The 19,913-nt window shown below is 33.2% G+C and overlaps 1 protein-coding gene across 1 annotated transcript in view; it reads left to right on the top strand.

Annotated features, from left to right (window-relative positions):
• LOC143248117 (uncharacterized) overlaps positions 1-19,913 on the top strand; it is a 155,456-nt gene that overhangs the window by 14,553 nt on the left and 120,990 nt on the right. The window contains exons 11-13 of the mRNA XM_076496549.1: positions 1,038-1,097; positions 7,710-7,769; positions 8,217-8,321. Coding sequence (XP_076352664.1) covers positions 1,038-1,097; positions 7,710-7,769; positions 8,217-8,321 — 225 coding nt within the window. The remainder of the gene's footprint in view (positions 1-1,037; positions 1,098-7,709; positions 7,770-8,216; positions 8,322-19,913) is intronic.

The raw sequence follows: 19,913 nt of genomic DNA, 5'->3' as shown, positions 1-19,913 counted from the left end.
TTTCGCACTTTTGTCTTAACATTGCACTTGTGTATGAAGAGAGGATGTGCAGATCTGTATCTCATTATCAGGGGGCCCTTTCGACACTTTGAGGGCTACCTTTTTTGTTCCCTCAACCCAGACCCTCATACTCAGTGTCGGATTCTAGTAAATCTTGTAAGAGGAGGTAAATACCATATCAGAAGTTATAAATTTCCTGTACTGAAAAAAATGTATTTCTGGTAAGTACTTTCCTTCATCACACTCCCTCCCCACTACTCTGGATCTGATACCTTCTATCAAACTTTGAAGTGATGGTGTGGTAGAGGAGTGTAGAGGGAGCCACATGCATCTTATGAGCATATCATGCCGCTATTAGTTAAGAGATGATGCATGATGAATTATTTGAGAGACATGTTGGAATATAGTAATTCCAGCAGGGGAGAGCAGAAGGTTTGTAGCATGAGTAAGCAAACAGTTTATGTATAGAGGGCAGCACAATAAGAGAGTAGTAAATCTCATGTATATACACACTCTTATAAGTTTATTGACTAATTACATTCCCATTGTTTGTTTGTTTTCAAACATTATCTTGAGTTGTTCTAAATTACACTAATTGATACGAAGTTTCGTTTGGAGAGGAAATAGAAATGTTATCGATTTTACTTTGGATTGAGAATATACACAGACATTGATAAATTTCCAAACCACATGTGGAATTATTAATGTTGGAAGTATGGGTAGATATAAGTGATTTTTTTATTGGTTTATTTTGTATGAGAAGTATTTTTGTTTAAAATGTTTTTATATCAACTTGAAAATAAATTGTTTTGGGTAATAAATTTCTCTGAACATGTTGTTGGAGTAGAATTAATAAGTTAGATCTTTATTTTATTTTGATTGTTTTTTTTTTCAAACTATTGTATTTGTAAACATTAGCTTAACTTGTTAGAGAAATTGGTATAGTGTGATAGCTACGCAACCTGTTATACTTCTTGAAAAGTGAACTTGAATGCACTGTTTTCCAATGAAGGTGTTTAATGTGTTTTGAATTTCAGATCCATTTATCTGAGGAACTTGAAATTCCCGAATCAGACGAAAACATCAGCTTTGAGCAGGTAAATTTTAAAAATTTCGAAAAATACAAGTCTTAAATAAAATTACAATCTGATATGGAAGATTATTTTAATCATCCATTTTAAATAGAAGAACCATAACTTGTTTTAATTTTCATCAGTTGTTTGAAAAATTATTGTAAATGTATATATGAAACTACTGGGTTGAAGAATAACTGTTAAACCCTGGAAAGATTTGTATTACATCACAGAATATCTATTATGTTTTCAAAAAATGGCAGTACATGAATAAGAGATTTAGCTTTGAATGATACTAAAAACAAAAAAGGTTCAAAAGAACAGTTTCTGTAGTTGGCATCATAATATTCCATTTGCACTAGAACATAATTTAGTATAAAATATTTCTTACTGAATATATTAAACTTCATAAATAGCTTATAGAAAAAGAACTAAAACAATAAAAAATGTGTTTATTTGAATTTCGATAAAGTCCACAGAGCTAGATTCACTCAGTCATTCTCGCAACACAGCAAGCTGGTTGGGAGAAACTGTAGACTGGCTCACAGAAGGCAAGATGAAAGCTATACACGAAGAGGGAAGTACCATTATTAATATTGGCTTCTGACGTTGGTTTTGAGTAATGTACAGCAAATTTACAGGTTATTTTCATGCTTAAAAATTTAATGCCATTTTCTTCACCACTTCAATGGTGTTAATTATAAAAAACACAGTTGATCAATATAAATCTTTTTCTCTTCACGGACTAGAAGGGCGTAGAGCTTCTTTGTTTACATGTAAACAAATGCAAAATTAAAGAAGCCCTACATATACAAGAACTAAATCCACAATTAAACCAATGTAAAGGAATAGGTTGTAAATTAGTATAGGAGAAAAGTAACATCCAACTTCAAGGCTCACTACAATCCTGTATTTGTTTATACTCTCGTTTCTAAGCCAAGTTTCCAGCAACAGTCAGTTGCAAACTCTCTCTCTTAACCAGGTTGAATCGTCGTTCTCTGCTTTTCAATAAACGTGTCAATACCCATACCAGGTGTTATAAGATACACTTCAGCAAATTGTATCTCAGAAATGGTATGGCAATAGTAAGGTAAAATTGCACAGGGTAAGGGAACCGTGGAGATCGAAATACTTCAGTTGTTACATGGTTCCACTATATCATGTTGCATGATCAATCACAGTAACTGTTCAACATGCAACTCTTTCAGCATCCAGAGTGTATTGGTTCTCTTCAACAATGCACATTTCATTTGGTACGCTGACTACTTCCCAGACAATTGCATCTTTAATATCTTTAACTGTGTGAAGCTTTTGGCTTCAAGATACTCCCAAAACTCATATTAGGTCTGGTAAATGAGGTAGCCATTGACACAGAAAGTGGTGTGTGAATGATTTAGTCTGTGTAAGTACTCCTCCAAAATGTGTTTCATGTGTTCACCAATAACCAGAGGGGCACCATCTGCATGAAAATTGTAGTGTCACATTTGTTGCTGCAGAATGGGTGAATCATGCTGGTTGTGCAAGCATTTCACGGTATTGTGCAGTCCTTGTGAGAAGTAAGGAATTTAACATAAATTATGCATTATAATATTATTAGTTAGGCAAAGCATAGTTTTTATGGCCTTTTTTTGTTATTTGGTTACTGAGCCATAAACTATAAAATCAGAATCTTCTTGCCATGCCCACCTGCCACAACTTCTGTTTAACAACTTGCTAGTAGTTCTTTATGAGATTTTACGCTGTGTTATTTACAACTAATAAAAATACAATAAAATGCAATTTTGTGTTATTTTCCGTTCATAAAATTGTCTCATTAGCTTTCAGTTCAAACTTTATTCCCATGGTCAAAAAATTGGCAAACTTTGTATCAGTTAGAATAGAAAAAATAATTGGTATAATATTTTCCTTTTAAAATATTTGAAATTTACTTAGGAGGCTTTAGAGATCATAAAAGTAAAATTTCACCATTATCAGATAAAGGAAAGTATTTTTAACCTTAATACAAAAATCACTTTGCATTCAGGATAGTCAACACTTTGATTCCATACACTCATGGAGAAATTTTAGTATAAATACTTCATTAAAAATTCTAATCTTTTGTCTACAAAAGACTTGAAACAGTTATTGAAAACTTGTGATATTTTGCACATCCTGAAAGCACATTATCTTTGGTATGCCCATCTTGGGGTGTTTTGTCAGTTTTGGACCCACCCCTTCAAACTTGCTTCAGCACCTTATATGTTTGGTCAAATGGTTGGGATTTTTGCACATTATCTTCTTGCTCTGGAGACTAGGATTTCATAATTACATGGAATTCTGGCTCGTTCAGTGGCATCTCTGGGGGGTTGGTTGATTAAACTGGAAAAGTCATAACTTCAACCCACTTAATATTTTTTCCATGTGGGGCATCTTTTTCACACAAATATCAGTCACACACAGCCTTCTTCTTCATATCAATGGAACTTTTAGTTTTCCTTGCCTTCTCGGCTCAGTCACTTACAGCTTTGAAGGTTATATTGCTTTAGGCGATGTGATCCTTCAGGACTGTCCTGGTCCTCCTTAGTAATAGCCATATTTGAAGGGATTGAATGGGTACTTCAGAAACGATGGAAACCATAATCTGGGTCTTTGTTCCACCCCTATTTTTCTTCGTCCTTTCCTGTGAGACATTCTGCAATGGTGGCGAGAGAAAGCCCATATGTCAGTGGGTGTTCTGCTTCATCCATGCATTCAACTCTACATCTTTTCACAAATGCATCCATTCAGGGATAGATGCATGGGTCAATCAAGAAGCTTTAAGCATGAAATCATATTGCACACCAATGTTCTTGAACTTCTAGCCATACGTCGGGCATTGTGTCAGTTTCTTCATCTTGCCTTCCATTGTCTGATGATGGTTCATTTCGACAATTCTATGGTAGTGGTACATATCAACCAGATATCTGTTTTTAGACATTGGATCTGTTGTACTTGTTAAATGCACATCATATTCACCTTATAGCATGTCTTGTGCCTGGTGCTTTCAGTTTAGTTGTGCACTCTGACTGGATCTATTTGAGGAAGTGGACATTTGATACCCTCATTTGCAGAACCTTTGCAATTGGTGGGGTTCTCTCTAAGTAAATGCATTCGTCACGGGACTCAATACCAAGTTGCTCCTCATTTCGTCACCAGTACTCCATCTACTGGGTTTGGCAGTCGAAGGCTTCAGCCAAGATTGGCCACACAAATATGTTTATGTGTAAACTTCCATCCAATTGCTTCATGAGGTGACTTCTCTTGTCTACTCTATTCATTGTCAGATCCTCCTGACTGCTTCCTACTGACCAATACAACCTTGTTTTCAAATGTTATAATGACTGCTCCTTCTGCCACTCTTCTACTTACCTCCCCCCTCCCTTTTTTCATCAATCTTGATTCCATATCCTACAATCAACATATTCTGGTTTTTAGCTCTAATGTTTTGTTGTATCTTTGATTAGATGATCCGGTCTCACACTTCAAGTTGCTTTCTTGTTAGCTAATTCCATTCAACCATACTTCCGTAGAAGAATACAAATGCAAGTGGAAAGTCTGCTGCTCTTGGTCTACTAAAAGTGGGTTTCCTGTTGACAAGCTAACTATAAATCATGCTGCATAATTTCTCACCTGGGCCTTTTCGGATATCGGGTGGCCTTATCCAAAACCTTTCATTTTTAAATACAGACGTTTTACTTCTGTTTTTATCAAGCTAATGCATTTTTTTCACCTCTGCTTGAAGTACTTTTCTTGTGTCATTTGCCCCTTAAACCATATTTACTTCTTCTATAAGTCTGTGAGCATCGACATTTTAATTTCTTTGCTACTGATGTTTTATGTACCCTTTTCCATCCCATGTATCTCCTCGTTTAACTGAATTATTTCTTTCTTCTGAAGACTTCAGCAGCTTGGGAGGGTTGTTCCTCTTTTTCAACTATTTCCCCTTCCTTCTATATCAGACCTTTACCCTCTACTGAATGTGGATAGACTGGATCTGTGTCTGGTCAAGGTTCTTCATTTTTATATAGCTTACAGAGTACATTTTCCTGACTTTATATTCCATGGCAGCCCACCTCCCATCATGATATTTCACCTTCTACCCTTACTAGTTGTAACTACCTTTTGGTTCAATTGGTCTGTTCTTTCCTACGTTCTTCCTTGTTCGATGTTTCCTTTCATCATAATCAACACCTTACTTTCCTTGCTTCTTGTCTTCTTCATCCAATGGAGGAGATTCTACTCCCTTGCATGCAGACCACTCTTATCTTCATCATATGACGATTCCCACTTCAACAACCACCAATGGTAATTTTACAGACTTCAGTGTGATTGTAACTAGAAATTTTTTATTTATATTTTTTTCCATTTTTTACCACTTTCTCTCATGAATCTCATCAAGGGTGAGTATTATCTGACAAGGTATTCTTTAACTGTAAATCTCCATTTTATCTTCCATGGCTTCACACAGTAAAAGTTCAGATGGGGTGTTCCACAAGGTCGCTTGACAGTGAATAACATGGTGATATTTTGTTTCACAAACAGGCCTTTTCTGAACTGTCCCATCCATGGACTGCATAGGTAAAGCAGAAAGGAATTGTTGCTCATCTCTGTCATGCCTCATGTGAACCATTTAATGTGGTCTTCTTTTCAAGACAAAATTTCATAATCGCTTATTAACTGCCTTAAATGGTGTCATTTCTTCAGACTCTGAAATGTATTGTCACTCTCTTTTCCTCAAGTGGAGTATGGGTGTTCTTACCAATTTCCAGTGTCAAGCTTCTGGGGGTGGTTGACTCTGAAGGTCACCCACTTGAAGGGGTTTTACAAAAGAAGATGACTGTAACCATTCACTCTTTATTAGGGCAGCACTGTTCTGCTCGTGTAGATGAGATGTGGCATTCTATTTCCATTTTACATGGCCACTGGATTTGAACCCATCATCTTACTATATAAAATGGCCTCCTGATACCATTTACGTTAACACTGGAGTTGAGCTGTCAAAATTGCAGTTCATCTCCTTGATTGGAAACTGTCATCCTACCCTTACATATATGTCAGTACTCACAAGGAGGTTTGGAACCAGAACGAACCAATCATCATAAGTACTCACGGACGTTTGGGTTGTCTGTCGTTCTCTCCTGATTACTGTATCTGTGTTGTAGATCATAGTAGTAGTATGTGGCATTGTTACAGTTATATCTCTGACAATCCTTCCTTCTCTTGTTATGGGGATGTTATTGCCTTTGGATGGTGCTGGTCAGTGCCACATTTGGGGAGTTGATTCCATATGATAGACATCTGTTCAATATTAGTTGTTAATTTCTAGATTGGTGGATTCTTGGATTTGAAGTGAAGACAGTATAGTTCTAATCTTACCCTATAATAGATGATAGTGTCCCATAAGAAGGTTTTAGATGTGATTTACTTACCAAGTATGGTCTGCCTTGCCTTAGCCACTTTAAACTCACGGACACACACTTGTTTACCCACTTTACTTTTGTGAGACTGATTTACCTTTGCTTACTCTGGTTAGGACCAATTTCCTATCATGCTCTCTCCCACTTGGATGTGCACCTTTCAATTTTCGCACTTTTATCTTAACATTGCACTTGTGTATGAAGAGAAGATGTGCAGATCTGTATCTCATTATCAGGGGGCCCTTTCGACAATTTCAGGGCTACCTTTTTTGTTCCCTCAACCCAGACCCTCATACTCAGTGTCGGATTCTAGTAAATCTTGTAAGAGGAGGTAAATACCAGATCAGAAGTTATAAATTTCCTGTACTGAAAAAATGTATTTCTGGTAAGTACTTTCCTTCATCACACTTTCTCCCCACTACTATGGAGCTGATACCTTCTGTCAAACTTTGAAGTGAAGGTGTGATAGAGGAGTGTAGAGGGAGCCACATGCATCTTATGAGCATATCATGCCGCTATTAGTTAAGAGATGATGCATGATGAATTATTTGAGAGACATGTTGGAATATAGTAATTCCAGCAGGGGAGAGCAGAAGGTTTGTGGCATGAGTAAGCAAACAGTTTATGTATAGAGGGCAGCACAATAAGAGAGTAGTAAATCTCATGTACATACACACTCTTATAAGTTTATTGACTAATTACATTCCCATTGTTTTGTTTTTTTTTCAAACATTATCATGAGTTGTTCTAAATTACACTAATTGATACGAAGTTTCGTTTGGAGAGGAAATAGAAATGTTATCGATTTTACTGTGGATTGAGAATATACACAGACATTGATAAATTTCCAAACCACATATGGAATTATTACTGTTGAAAGAATGGGTAGATATAAGTCTTTTTTATTGGTTTATTTTGTATGAGAAGTATTTTTGTTTAAAATGTTTTTAAATCAACTTGAAAATAAATTGTTTTGGGTAATAAATTTCTCTGAACATGTTGTTGGAGTAGAATTATTAAGTTAGATCTTTATTTTATTTTGATTGTTTTTTTTTTCAAACTATTGTATTTGTAAACATTAGCTTAACTTGTTAGAGAAATTGGTATAGTGTGATAGCTACACAACCTGTTATACTTCTTGAAAAGTGAACTTGAATGCACTGTTTTCCAATGAAGGTGTTTAATGTGTTTTGAATTTCAGTTTCATTTCTCTGAGGAACTTGAAATTCCCGAATCAGACGAAAACATCAGCTTTGAGCAGGTAAATTTTAAAAATTTCGAAAAATACAAGTTTTAAATAAAATTACAATCTGATATGGAAGATTATTTTAATCATCCATTTTAAATAGAAGAACCATCACTTGTTTTAATTTACATCAGTTGTTTGAAAAATTATTGTAAATGTATATATGAAACTACTGGGTTGAAGAATAACTGTTAAACCCTGGAAAGATTTGTATTACATCACAGAATATCTATTATGTTTTCAAAAATGGCAGTACATGAATAAGGGATTTAGTTTTGAATGAATTTAAAAACAAAAAATATATTTTATTAAACAGTTTCTGTAGTTGGCAACATAATGTTCAATATGCACTAGAACATAATTTAGTATAAAATATTTCTTACTGAATATATTAAACTTCATAAATACAGCTTATAGGAAAAGAACTAAAACAATAAAAAAATGTGTTTACTTGAATTGAAGTCCACAGAGCTAGATTCTCCCAGTGAATGTAACAACACAGGAAGCAGGTTGGCAGACACAGTAGACTGTCTCATAGAAGGCAGGATGAAAGCAGTACACAAAGAGGTAAGTACCTTATTCATACTGGCTTCTGACTTTGCTTTTGAAAAATGTACAGCAAATTTACAGGTTATTTTCATGGTTAAAAATTTTCTTTTCCACCTCAATGGTGTTAATTACGAAAAACACTGTTGATCAATAAAATCTTTTTTTCTCCAGGGACTGGTGCATTCTCTTTAAAATTCTTAGGGACAAAAAGGGAGTAGAGCTTCTTTGTTTACATGTAAACAAATGCAAAATTAAAGAAGCCTTACTTATACAAGAACTAAAGCCATAATTAAACCAATGTAAAGGAATAGGTTATTAATTTGCACAGGAAAAAAGTAACATCCAACTTCAAGGCTCCCTACAATCCTGTATTTGTTTATACTCTCGTTTCTAAGGCAAGTTTCCAGCAACTCAAGATACTCCCAAAACTCATATAATGTCTGGTAAATGAGGTAGCCATTGACATAGAAAGTGGTGTGTGAATAGTCTGTGTAAGTACTCCTCCAAAATGTGTTTCATGTGTTCACCAATAACCAGAGTGGCACCCTCTGCATGAAAATTGTAGTGTCACATATGTTGCTGCAGAATGGGAGAATCATGCTGGTTGTGTAAGCATTTCACGGTATTGTGCAGTCCTTGTGAGAAGTAAGGAATTTAACATAAATTATGTATTATAATATTATTATTAGTCAGGCATAGCATAGTTTTTATACCCTTCTATGTTATTTGGTTACAGAGCCATAAACTATAAAATCAGAATCTTCCTGCCTGCCACATATTCTCTTTAACAAATTGCTAGTAGTTCTTAATGACATTTTACACTATGCTATTTATCACCAATAAAATGCAATATTGTGTTATTTCCCATTCAGAAAATTGTCTCATTAGCTTTCAGTTCAAACTTTATTCTCATGGTCAAAAAAATTTGTCAACAAAGGACTTGTAATGGTTATTGAAAATTTATATTTTGTTAAGGTACAGAAAAAATTATAGAATGGATAGAAAAGATCAGTTAGGAGTCACAGGCTTGTTCAATGGGACTGAGCCCATTGCAAGAAGGTTAATTCTAAACCATTTGTACCACACCATTCATAATATTATGCTTTGACATGTTTTGCATTTGTGAAAGTAAAATGGGTGGATCCTTCAGCCAGTTACCTCCATTTACTTGCTGGTCAGTGAATCTCAAAAGAAACTGATTTTATCTGCATCAAACTTTACCATCTTTACCTGTCAATTTTCAATAAAATGTTTTATTGGTTAATGGAAAAACAATATTGTTTATACATGGTATGTTTAATTGATTGTCTCTCTTACAGTTGAACTTATTTTTCTTCATTGTACTCAGTTTCTGTTTTGCTTTGGCATCACTTTGGTCAAGTGTGAAGTCATGAAAATTTTTGTAATCACAGCTATGTTCATCTTTACATACAAACTTGTAATTTATAATATAATTACTACATAAATACCAACATGAAATATTTTTGAAAATGTGCATTCAAACAAGCATTTATTTTTGAAGAACTATTCTGTACCATTATTATATAACAACTGTTTGATGAATGGAAAGTCTGGATTACTTCACAGGCTTTTTACAGGAGACTTACTGTAAAAAATTATTAAACATATTATTGTCAGATTCTGTTTGATAGAATTCTTTTCAGAAATGGCACCTGACTGAAGCAGTTAGCGTAATTGGTTCCTTCATTCTAGAAAAGTACAGTCTAATCAGCAGACATATAAAAATAGTTTATGTATAATTGACAGGTGCTGCACCAATATTTTAACTCTTCAATGATGTTTACAAACGCTACTAGAATTTTATGCCTCTTGTCTCCTCCTTCATTTGACAACCACTGAAGTGGCAGGCAAAACAATGCCAAAGATATCCTCTTAAAATTTTAGAAATGTTTGCAATATAAAACAATATTAAGGATGTCCTTTAAAACCTCAGAAATGTTTACAGCACAAAACAGTACTGAAGAAATTCTCTTAGAATACCAGATATGTTGGCAATACAAAACAATATTGAGGATATTCTCTTAAAATCTCAAAAATGTTGGTATTAAAAGCCTATATTTAGCACATGACTTGCCTTCTTCTGATTCAAATTTCTGTCTTCAGGCATGTTCATTCTTTCAATGATGGAGGTATTATAAGTGATGGTCAATCTCGTTATTTATTGATAAAAGTGTAGCTTGTAGCTCGAGAGTTGGCAGTGGGTTGTATTGACTATCTGCTTTCTCGCTTCCCAGTGGCACAGCGGTATATCTTTGAACTTAAAATGCTAGAATCTAAGTTTTGATACCTGTGGTTGGCAGAGCACAGACAGCCCAAAGTGTTACTTTGTGCTGAATTTCAAACAAAGCTACCATCTCTCTAATTTACTACCTCTAAATTAGAGATGCCTAGCACAGGTAGCCTTTGATTAGCTTTATTGAAAATTCACAAACAAATAAAGCAAGTGGTCACCAACTGACTTGGTAAGAAATACTCTCAGGTACTTTTTTTTGCATTTATTAAATGCTAACATTTATAACTGTTTCAGTCAAGGTGTAGAAAAGTGTGTGGTGACACTCTGTGTTAATTACATTTAAATTATTGGCTTAGTGTCCTTTAGCAGATCTGAATGAAATGTGGTGTTAACACAGATACTTTAGTGTTTAATTTTAAAAGGTTATGTTTTTGTGATTATTTCAGATTGCTCTACTCAAACATCAGCATAATATCTTTCAGAAACACCAAAATATTGAGAGAATTTTATTGCTGTGTACTGTTTTTCTACAAGTATTTTTAATAACCAGCTATTATTTTTCCATCTAAATACACTGTGCTGCCTCGTTGAATGAATCTTTCAATAAAGGTAATTAGGTTTCATGTTACAAAGTGCTGTATAAAACAGTATATTTTATTAAATGCTTTTGGTGTGTGTGTGTGTGTATATATATATATATATAAATTTAAAGAAATATATTTTTCATTAATTTAAAATTTACTTTATTCACTCCCCAACCTAAATTCACTGTGAGTTTGAAAACATTACTTCTTGGTCAGAGTTCATTCTTGCTGTTCATAGAATATCAGTATTTTCAGAAAAAAGGCCAGTTAAAATGTGTATAAATACAGATTAACACTAGTTTCAAATTAAATATAAATCATGAAGTTGGTAATATTTCAAGTTTCAGGTTAAAGAATATCAGTCACAATACCATTAGTTTCTGGCTAAAGATTAGTTGTAATGTCAGTAGCATATTAGTAGTTTCAGATTAGGTGCCAGTTATAATATTGGTAAAATATCAATAGTTTTCGGTTAGGTTAATTGTAATGTCATTAAAATACCATTAGTTTTAGGTTTGTTCATTTGTAAAGTCTCTGGGATATCAGTTGTTTCAGGTTAATTCAGTTGTAAAGTCATTAGGATAACAAGAGTTTAAAGTCAGAGGTCAATTGTAATGAGAATAGTATATCAGTAATTTCAGCGAATAGATCAGTCATAATATCTGTAGTATATTCATAGTTTCAGGTTAAAGGTCAGTGGGATATTAATGTTTCATGTTATAAATCAGTTGTAATGACAGTAGTTCCTAGTTAGAGGCAAGTGTTAGCTCATGCTAAAAACTATGAAAACAATAATATGAATGAATAAGACATTATGTTAAAGGGAAATGTATAGCTTCTTTCGCATGCAATAGTCTGAGACATTATTTTTAGATTTAGACTCATTTGATTAGAGGTTTACAAAATACCTGTAGTGTTTTAAATTATGGACTGATTATATTTAAAAGCAAGTGTTAATTTGAATAAAATACAATTTACCTGTTTCATGAAACAAATCTAATCATGACTAAATGACAGTATCTGAACTGTCATTACTTAGTTTCCAAATGCCATTGGTGTTCAACAATAATATCAGGGAATCTGATATTCTTTGTCTTGTTTATAAAACATATCTGAATATACTGAATTGTCATTACTTGGTTCCAGTTTATAGATATTTATTTAGACTTATTGTAGAGTTAATTATACTATATCTTTTGTAAACAAATAAAACAAATCTAATCATGATTCAATAAATTTTTATTACCTCAGTTCCCACATGTCATCAGTATATAAGAATAACAGAGTATCACGGACTAGTTTATTTGAAATCAAGTAGTAGAAAAATCTGTCATCCCGTTTTTTCCTTTCACCTCTTAAAAAAACTTTTTTGACTTCAAAGTTGTTCAAAAGAAGTAGTTTTGTGTATTCATCTGTCTAGCAGTAGATGATTTTAAGATTATTTTGGCCATTTTACTAAAAAGAAAATAATATTGCCAGTTTTTATCCTGGTAAGTAAAAGATTATGTAGCTTAAAACAAATTTTTTAATCTAATGTTTCTGTTATAAATTATGTGTACGTAGATATACATACACTCTTTTGTTTCGTTTCTAATTTTAAAGTATTTAAATATATATACTTTTATGCACGTATAATGAATACAAATCGAATTTGGCGTAACTATATAAATCTTTTAAAGAACTCTTTAGTAAGTGTAGAGGTTTATTTCAGTATGAAAATTGTATTATGTCTTTGTAAACTTGATGCTACTACTGTGTCTTCATGTTTATTTTGTATATATTTAGAGTTGCTGAACAACTGAAGAATTCTAAATGCAATGTAATCCTTGCACACTGCAACTAATACTTGGAAATATGTATTTACATCATCATCAGGGTTTGGTTGTTCTCTTAGTGCATAGTATTTAAGAATGTATAATTTTCAGCAGATTGCCCAATGTGGCTTTGCTATAAGAAAACGTGTATAATTTTAGAACATGTGGTTGTTATCTTACATGGAAGTAAGTGATCTGTGATTCTTGATTATTTGTAAATACTGTTAATATAAAGATAAAAACATATAAACAATGAATATTTTTCACTACTACACTGACTATAGACATTTTATTATAGTACTAAATTGTTTTTTAAAAACATATAAAAATAAGATTTTTGTTGATAGGAGGGTTATAGCTGTATTGACCAAGTATGTTAGAGATTTGAAAATATGTGGATCTGTTAGCAGAGATATGGTATGTGAGATGTATGTATTAGTGTGAAACAAAGGGATATATGAGTGATATATTGATTCAAGTACTTATGATATGATATTTGAAGTTTACTGTTAACAAATGGTTGAACTTATATGAAAATGTAAGTAATTCATATAAAAATCTTATGTTTTGATATGTTCTCTTTTTAGTATTTCCTTTGATCCTGAAGATCCAACCAACCAGTTGTATGTTGTACAAACTATTAACTAGTTCTTCAGGAACACTTCAATAACAGTTTGGTTTGATTTATCCGAAAATAAGTTGAAGAATCCAAATCCCTGGTCACTGTAGTGTGTGTGTCATTTTCACGTGCTACAGACTCATCATTAATTACAAAATTAAAGTTTATGTATTTTTGTGAATTATTGTTATGCTGTTTATATAGGAGTTTAAAATTATTTTTCAAATATTCTTGTTAATCAAAATTTTTCCTAGAGATTGGTGATTTAGGCACAAATTGTACTGTGATAATGTTTTAAGGATTTAATGTGTGTTTTTATCAATTTCAAAATAACTAATTTATTATGAAAGAATATATTGTAAATAAAAATTTCGTTTGCATGATTCTCACAGTTTTCTGTATTATGTGTAATCTTGTGATAAAAGTACATGTACAGCTTCAAAAGAGTATAATACTGTGTTTTCTGTATTCTTGGTTGAAAAGCATTAAGTTATGACTTATAGAAAATTAAAGTAACCAACAAATATTAAGAAAAGGTTACTGTGGCAGACTTAACTACCTTTATCCTAAATTAAAGCTTGATGTTAAAAAATTCAGAAAAACAGATAATGCACTGGGTAATCACTAATCATTCCAGAGAGGAATTTTTATTATTCTTCAACCAAATTAACATGGGAACAAGAAGTATAGTTTCTTCACTGAGTGTAGATAATAAATTGATAACAGCTGTTGTTATTATTGAAGCCCGTAGTGCCAGATATGTTTCAAAGTTGGTCTATGGAACTTGTTTACAATTACATTAACAACATATTTTTCATTAAAGTTGACACAGAACATCCAAATATGTGCTAAATGTGATCTATGGGATTTGAAACCAGACTTGCTTTTGGTTATGTTGACGATATATTGTTACAGTTGGTTGTATTGACTCACAGCATCCAAGGAGAAGCTGCAGGTGGTCGATAGGTTTTGAAACCAGACTCTTTTATGGTTATGTCGACAATATAGTGTAAGTTACAGTTAGTTATGTTGACACATAGCACTCAAGGATGAGCTGAAGGTGGTCTGTAGGATTTGAAATCAGTTTTTTATGGTTTTGTTAATAATATATTGTGAGTTACACTTGGTTATGTTGGCAAACAACATTCAACTATGTGCTAAAGGTGGTCTATGGAATTTGTATCTATATTTTTTTACCATGTATGGTGTTTCTTGTTTCTAAATATTCCTGACAGCGTAATAACAAATTATCCTGCATCAGTACAAAGTGTGATTTAATTGTGTGTATAGTATTTTACATGAGTGAATCTAGTGTCACATTAATACATCTTCATATGACAAATTTCTTGAACTAAACCACAGTAACATTTCCACTTCTATTTGTGCTATATCTTCTCATTCCATAACTGAACAGCGAAGCTGAATTTCCTAATAAACATAATACATAGCTAACTGGAAAATAAGAAAGGTATATGTGGCATAAAACCCATATCTCTCTCAAAACCTACAGATGATTTCCTAAAGAATTTGTTTATTTTTAATGTTATGCAAAACTACACGAGGGTCCCCAATTTAGCACTATAAGACAAATAGGGAAGGCAGCTAGTCATCACCACTAACTGCCAACTCTTGGGCTACTCTTTTACCAATTAATAGTCGGATCCATTGTCACATTATAATGCCTCCACAGCTGAAAGGGCAAGCATGGTTGGTGTGACAGGGTTCCAATGTACAACCCTCACTTACAAGATGAGTGCCTTAGACACCTACCTGTACCAGGTCTTCCGAAAGAAAGCCAAGAACTGAAGCTAAAGATAAGGAAAGTAAACCAGAGAATAATAAATCTAAAAAGAAAAAAGATTATTGTTTGTTTTCTTCCAGATAAATATATCATATCTATATACAGGTTTACATATGCACCTGAAAATGGCATTGCAACTTCAAAACATATGCAGCCAGTATTTTAATGGTTATATACTGACCTGGATTAAAATGTAAATATAATCCAAAACCTAACAGCAATAACTAAATATACAAACTGTAAAACAATCTAAGAAGAGTAAAAAGTTTAAAAAGAATAAAATAATAAAGTTAGAAATAATAAAAGGTTCAAAAAAGGAAAAATAACATTAGAAGAGTAAAAGCTATGGATTAAAATCAAGAAAATAATCTATAAATAATATGATATTTTCTTCCATTTTGAAAATATATTTTGGAATGAATAAAGCTGTTGTTTAATATTTGAAGAAAATATTATGGAAACAGTAGAACTGTAGTCTAAAATTAGAGAAATAGATTTTAAAGACAGTTTGGCCATAATCTAAAATTTTAAAAAGGATTATGATATGTGTTAAGAATAGTAAATCTGTAATTTGTGATCTTCAATGAAACATCTTGAAAACAGTCAATGGACAGTTACTAACTGGGTAACTACTTGTACGAAACTCTTTCATTTCCGTCTTACACAAAATATATAAGAATGTGACTGTAACTGAACCCATCTCAAATGTATGAGGAACTTCAAGTTTTGGAGCATTAAGACCAGTACACGTATCAGTAACAATCATTATCATGATAGCAATAACAACAGCAAAGTCACTGATGGTTGCTCTTATCTGTAAAAATTCCAATAAAGAGAATATAAGCTTTTTTTCACAAAGTTAAATAAAACAGTATTTATCTTTAAAGCATGAAATTTTTTGGCTGATGTAATTTCTACAAAAAACAAGGAGAAAGAGAAAAGAAGAAGTCCAATGTTGTTAAAAGAATAATACAAGTTTGGTAAAAACAAATACTTCATTTTGAAGAATAGTAACTAGTATAAAAAACAAAGTTCATTAATTTTATAGAATAATCTTATTTTGAAATAAACACCATCACTGCATTAATAACTTTGTTCCATGTTAAAATCTGATGTGAATGTTACTTCATAAAGTAGTACCATATGTAACTATCATTATGTTGACATAATAACAGTATCTATACAAAGTAAATTAGAAAAATCTCACACAACAGCATGCACACACAGAAAGAAAATCAGTATTTCATTATAACAGCACAATAATAAAAACATTTCATTAAAGCAGTAGAATAACAATACAGTTACACTATAAACAATAACTTGTGACCAAAGAAGATAAAAGCAGTAGTGTATAATACCTCTTTCCTGAATCAGATGACAAAAAAATGAAAACAAAAAGACAACCACATCACTTATCAGCATCATTTTCCTCTAATACACATATAAAACCTAACAAAACCATTTTGTCTAGGAAAGATAAACATAAAATTTGAAATCACATTTGTTATTTTAACTACCTTAGCACAGAATATACTCATTGTAAAAAATTGTGTCAACTTAACCTCACAGTACGAAAACTAATTTTATAAATTTTCTCCTTAATACGAAATCTGTTCACAGTAATAACTTACTTGTTATATAATCACACAACCTTAACCTAAATTTACTGTTGTTATTTTGTACCAATACAGAAACCATTCAACTAAAATAACATTTTCCTACATTGAAAATCCATTTCCAATAATGCTTACCTTTCCCGACATTTATAGCTATTACTTGATTGCCAGTTTTATCTTTGCCCATCTAAGCATTGGTCTGATTTCTTTTTCTTGCTTGCTTCCAGCCCTTTATGTTTCACTTAATTACCCTTGGTTATATTGGTCTTGTGACATTCTTCATCTATGTCAATACACCCTCTATCTTGGTACTGTATATAAGCACCTCATTAAGATAACGTTATCACTTCTTGAAAACTGATTCTAAAACCAGCTTTTAGTGGGGAGAATGTCAGCAGAGGTAAATATTATTTAAAATAAATTATCAGTTTAGAAAAATGTTAATTTCCAAAACATAGTTATCTCTGCTACCACATATCTAGAATCCCACACTGAAAGATGGAGGGACCAGTGAAGGCAGTATCCATGTGCATTGATCAAAGATGTACCAAGATAAGAGTGGTACCTGATGGGAGGAACAGGACAACATCTAGAACAGGTACTCGCCTTCATCCTGAAGTTAGTTCATGTATTGGTGGTGGAATAGTACATGATTAATCATCACAACAGACCAGCCCTAAATTGATAGTAGATGTTCCACTACTCACCATTGGAACAGTGTAATAGGTGAACCAATTTTACTGAATTTTAAAAAGCAAGTCAACCTCGATTTATTCATTATGATGATCAGCAGATATGGAGAGGATTCTTTTTAGCATCACCATTGACCAACCCTAAACAGATAGAAGACGTTCCACTCCTCACCACTGGAATTAATGGGTCTTACTTCCTATATACCTTGATGGAGGCTAAAGGAGTTGGACACAGTGTAACATATAGATATACTTTTGACTGGATCTCCATCTGTAGCTATAGAGCAGGGGTTCCCAACTAGGGATGCAAGATAGCATTCCAGGAGGTGCGAGACAACATTTGTTTTGGCCACCTTCACTTTTATTCTTAAATAAATAATTACTGTGAGGGGTGTGACCACATATTAAAATTTTTTAGGGGTGCAGGACATGAAAAAGGTTGAGAACCACTGCTATAGAGTAATGAGTGATGTCGACAAAACCCACTTTTACATAAATAAACTGCTATAGAGAGATGCATTCTAAACCACAGGAATCATGACAAGAAAGTAAACAACACCAAAGTGGACAAACTTTCACCTATACCTGAAGAAGCCTGAAAGGAAACACTCCAAAATGATAAAATTGTGCCTGCCTTACTTATCTGAAGGAGCAGAACTCATCTGGTCTGGAAATAAGATCATTCACCCTCACTCCTCAACAACTTACCTCAGAATTATGGAAAGGATATGGAACACTGAGCTTAACCACAGATTCAGAATGGAACCACTCCACATTTGCAATTATAGGGAGATAGTGGTCTTCCTTTCAAGAACAATGTAAAAATTCAAAATTGATGAAATGAAGAGCAATACACACCCCAACTTGACAGCAGAGCATCAAATCTGAACCAGTATTATGAGATAGCTCCTGCTTAGATTGATGCTGCTCCTACTGACATTGGGGAAAACAAACAGAGATCCAGGTAGGAGGGCCTCCTAACATTGCCCTCTTCTATAACATTGCAGTGATTTACTCAAATACTCTGTAGGAAAACACTTTGCCCACCACCCCTGTGGCTGAAAACCAGGTGTGGTAGGGACTCCCAAGCTCCACTAGTAGAATACAGGGATAATGTGCACTGGGAAGTCCAGAGGAGCAGTGCAATATGTGAACCACTTTTGCGAAATTTTTAAAAGCAAATCAACCTCGATTCAATTATTATGATGATCAGCAGGTATGGAGAGGATTCTTTTTAGCATTGCCCATGATAGTTCCCAAGTGGTAGTCCAGCATAAAGTGCTAATACTATCTGGAAAGCTCCTAGATGATCTAATGGAACATATCATTTGTACAGAGCCTGCTGCAATGAGGATTAATAAGTACAGTTAACTTGGTTACTTGTATAGAAGTTGATGGATAAAAATACATCTGTCTGAGCAACAGTTGCCACAAAGTGAGCTACAGTGAAAAAAATAGGTAATGGACCCAGGAAGATAAAGAAGCAAAAGGAAGAGAAAAAATATCATTCACCCATCCTTATAATCTAGCAAATGTAGTCAAAACGGCTGTAAGGGGTAGGCAAAATTGTCAAAAATTCCAAATCATGTAAATAATGCAAGATAAAAGTATTGAGAGAAGTCCACATACCAGTCTGCATGATGTCCTCTAAAAGACGTTTAATCAGATGGCTAAAAAAATGTGATGAATCTAATGAGATGTGACTTGCAGAAGTTTTCTTACCTGTAAAGAAAGTCTAGAATAAGCAATATAGATAAAATTTGAAGCCACCTTCTCAAAGTAATTGAGGATAAATCTTGGGAAACTGAAAACTACAAAATTAAGTGTTGATTTCTCATGCTTCTAAAGAAGTTAGTGTGATCCACATAACACCTCAAGGCTCTGACAGGACAAAACAAATGATCTGAGTCTGGATCAGGTTTATACATGAAAAATAGCTAGCAAATGAATTTGCAAAAACGGATTTATCTGCTTCCTTGAGTACCAAGAGTCATTGGAAGAAAATACCTGTCAGGAAATAGCAGGACAAAAGTGTCCACAACTCCAATCACTGATGCCTACATGCTAGCAGCAACAACAAATAGTGTTAGGGAAGATTTGTACATAGTACATGACGCTAAAGATTTGAATAGATGTTGAGATAAAGCATGTAATATCACCTTAATATCTCAGTTTGGTAATGAAAAAGAGTGTTTGGGATAAAGAGCTCTTAATGATCCGAGAAGGCCAG

This window comes from Tachypleus tridentatus, chromosome 4 (genome assembly GCF_004210375.1).
Source record: "Tachypleus tridentatus isolate NWPU-2018 chromosome 4, ASM421037v1, whole genome shotgun sequence".
Lineage (NCBI taxonomy): Eukaryota > Metazoa > Arthropoda > Merostomata > Xiphosura > Limulidae > Tachypleus > Tachypleus tridentatus.
This window is presented reverse-complemented; position numbering and strand designations above follow the sequence as displayed.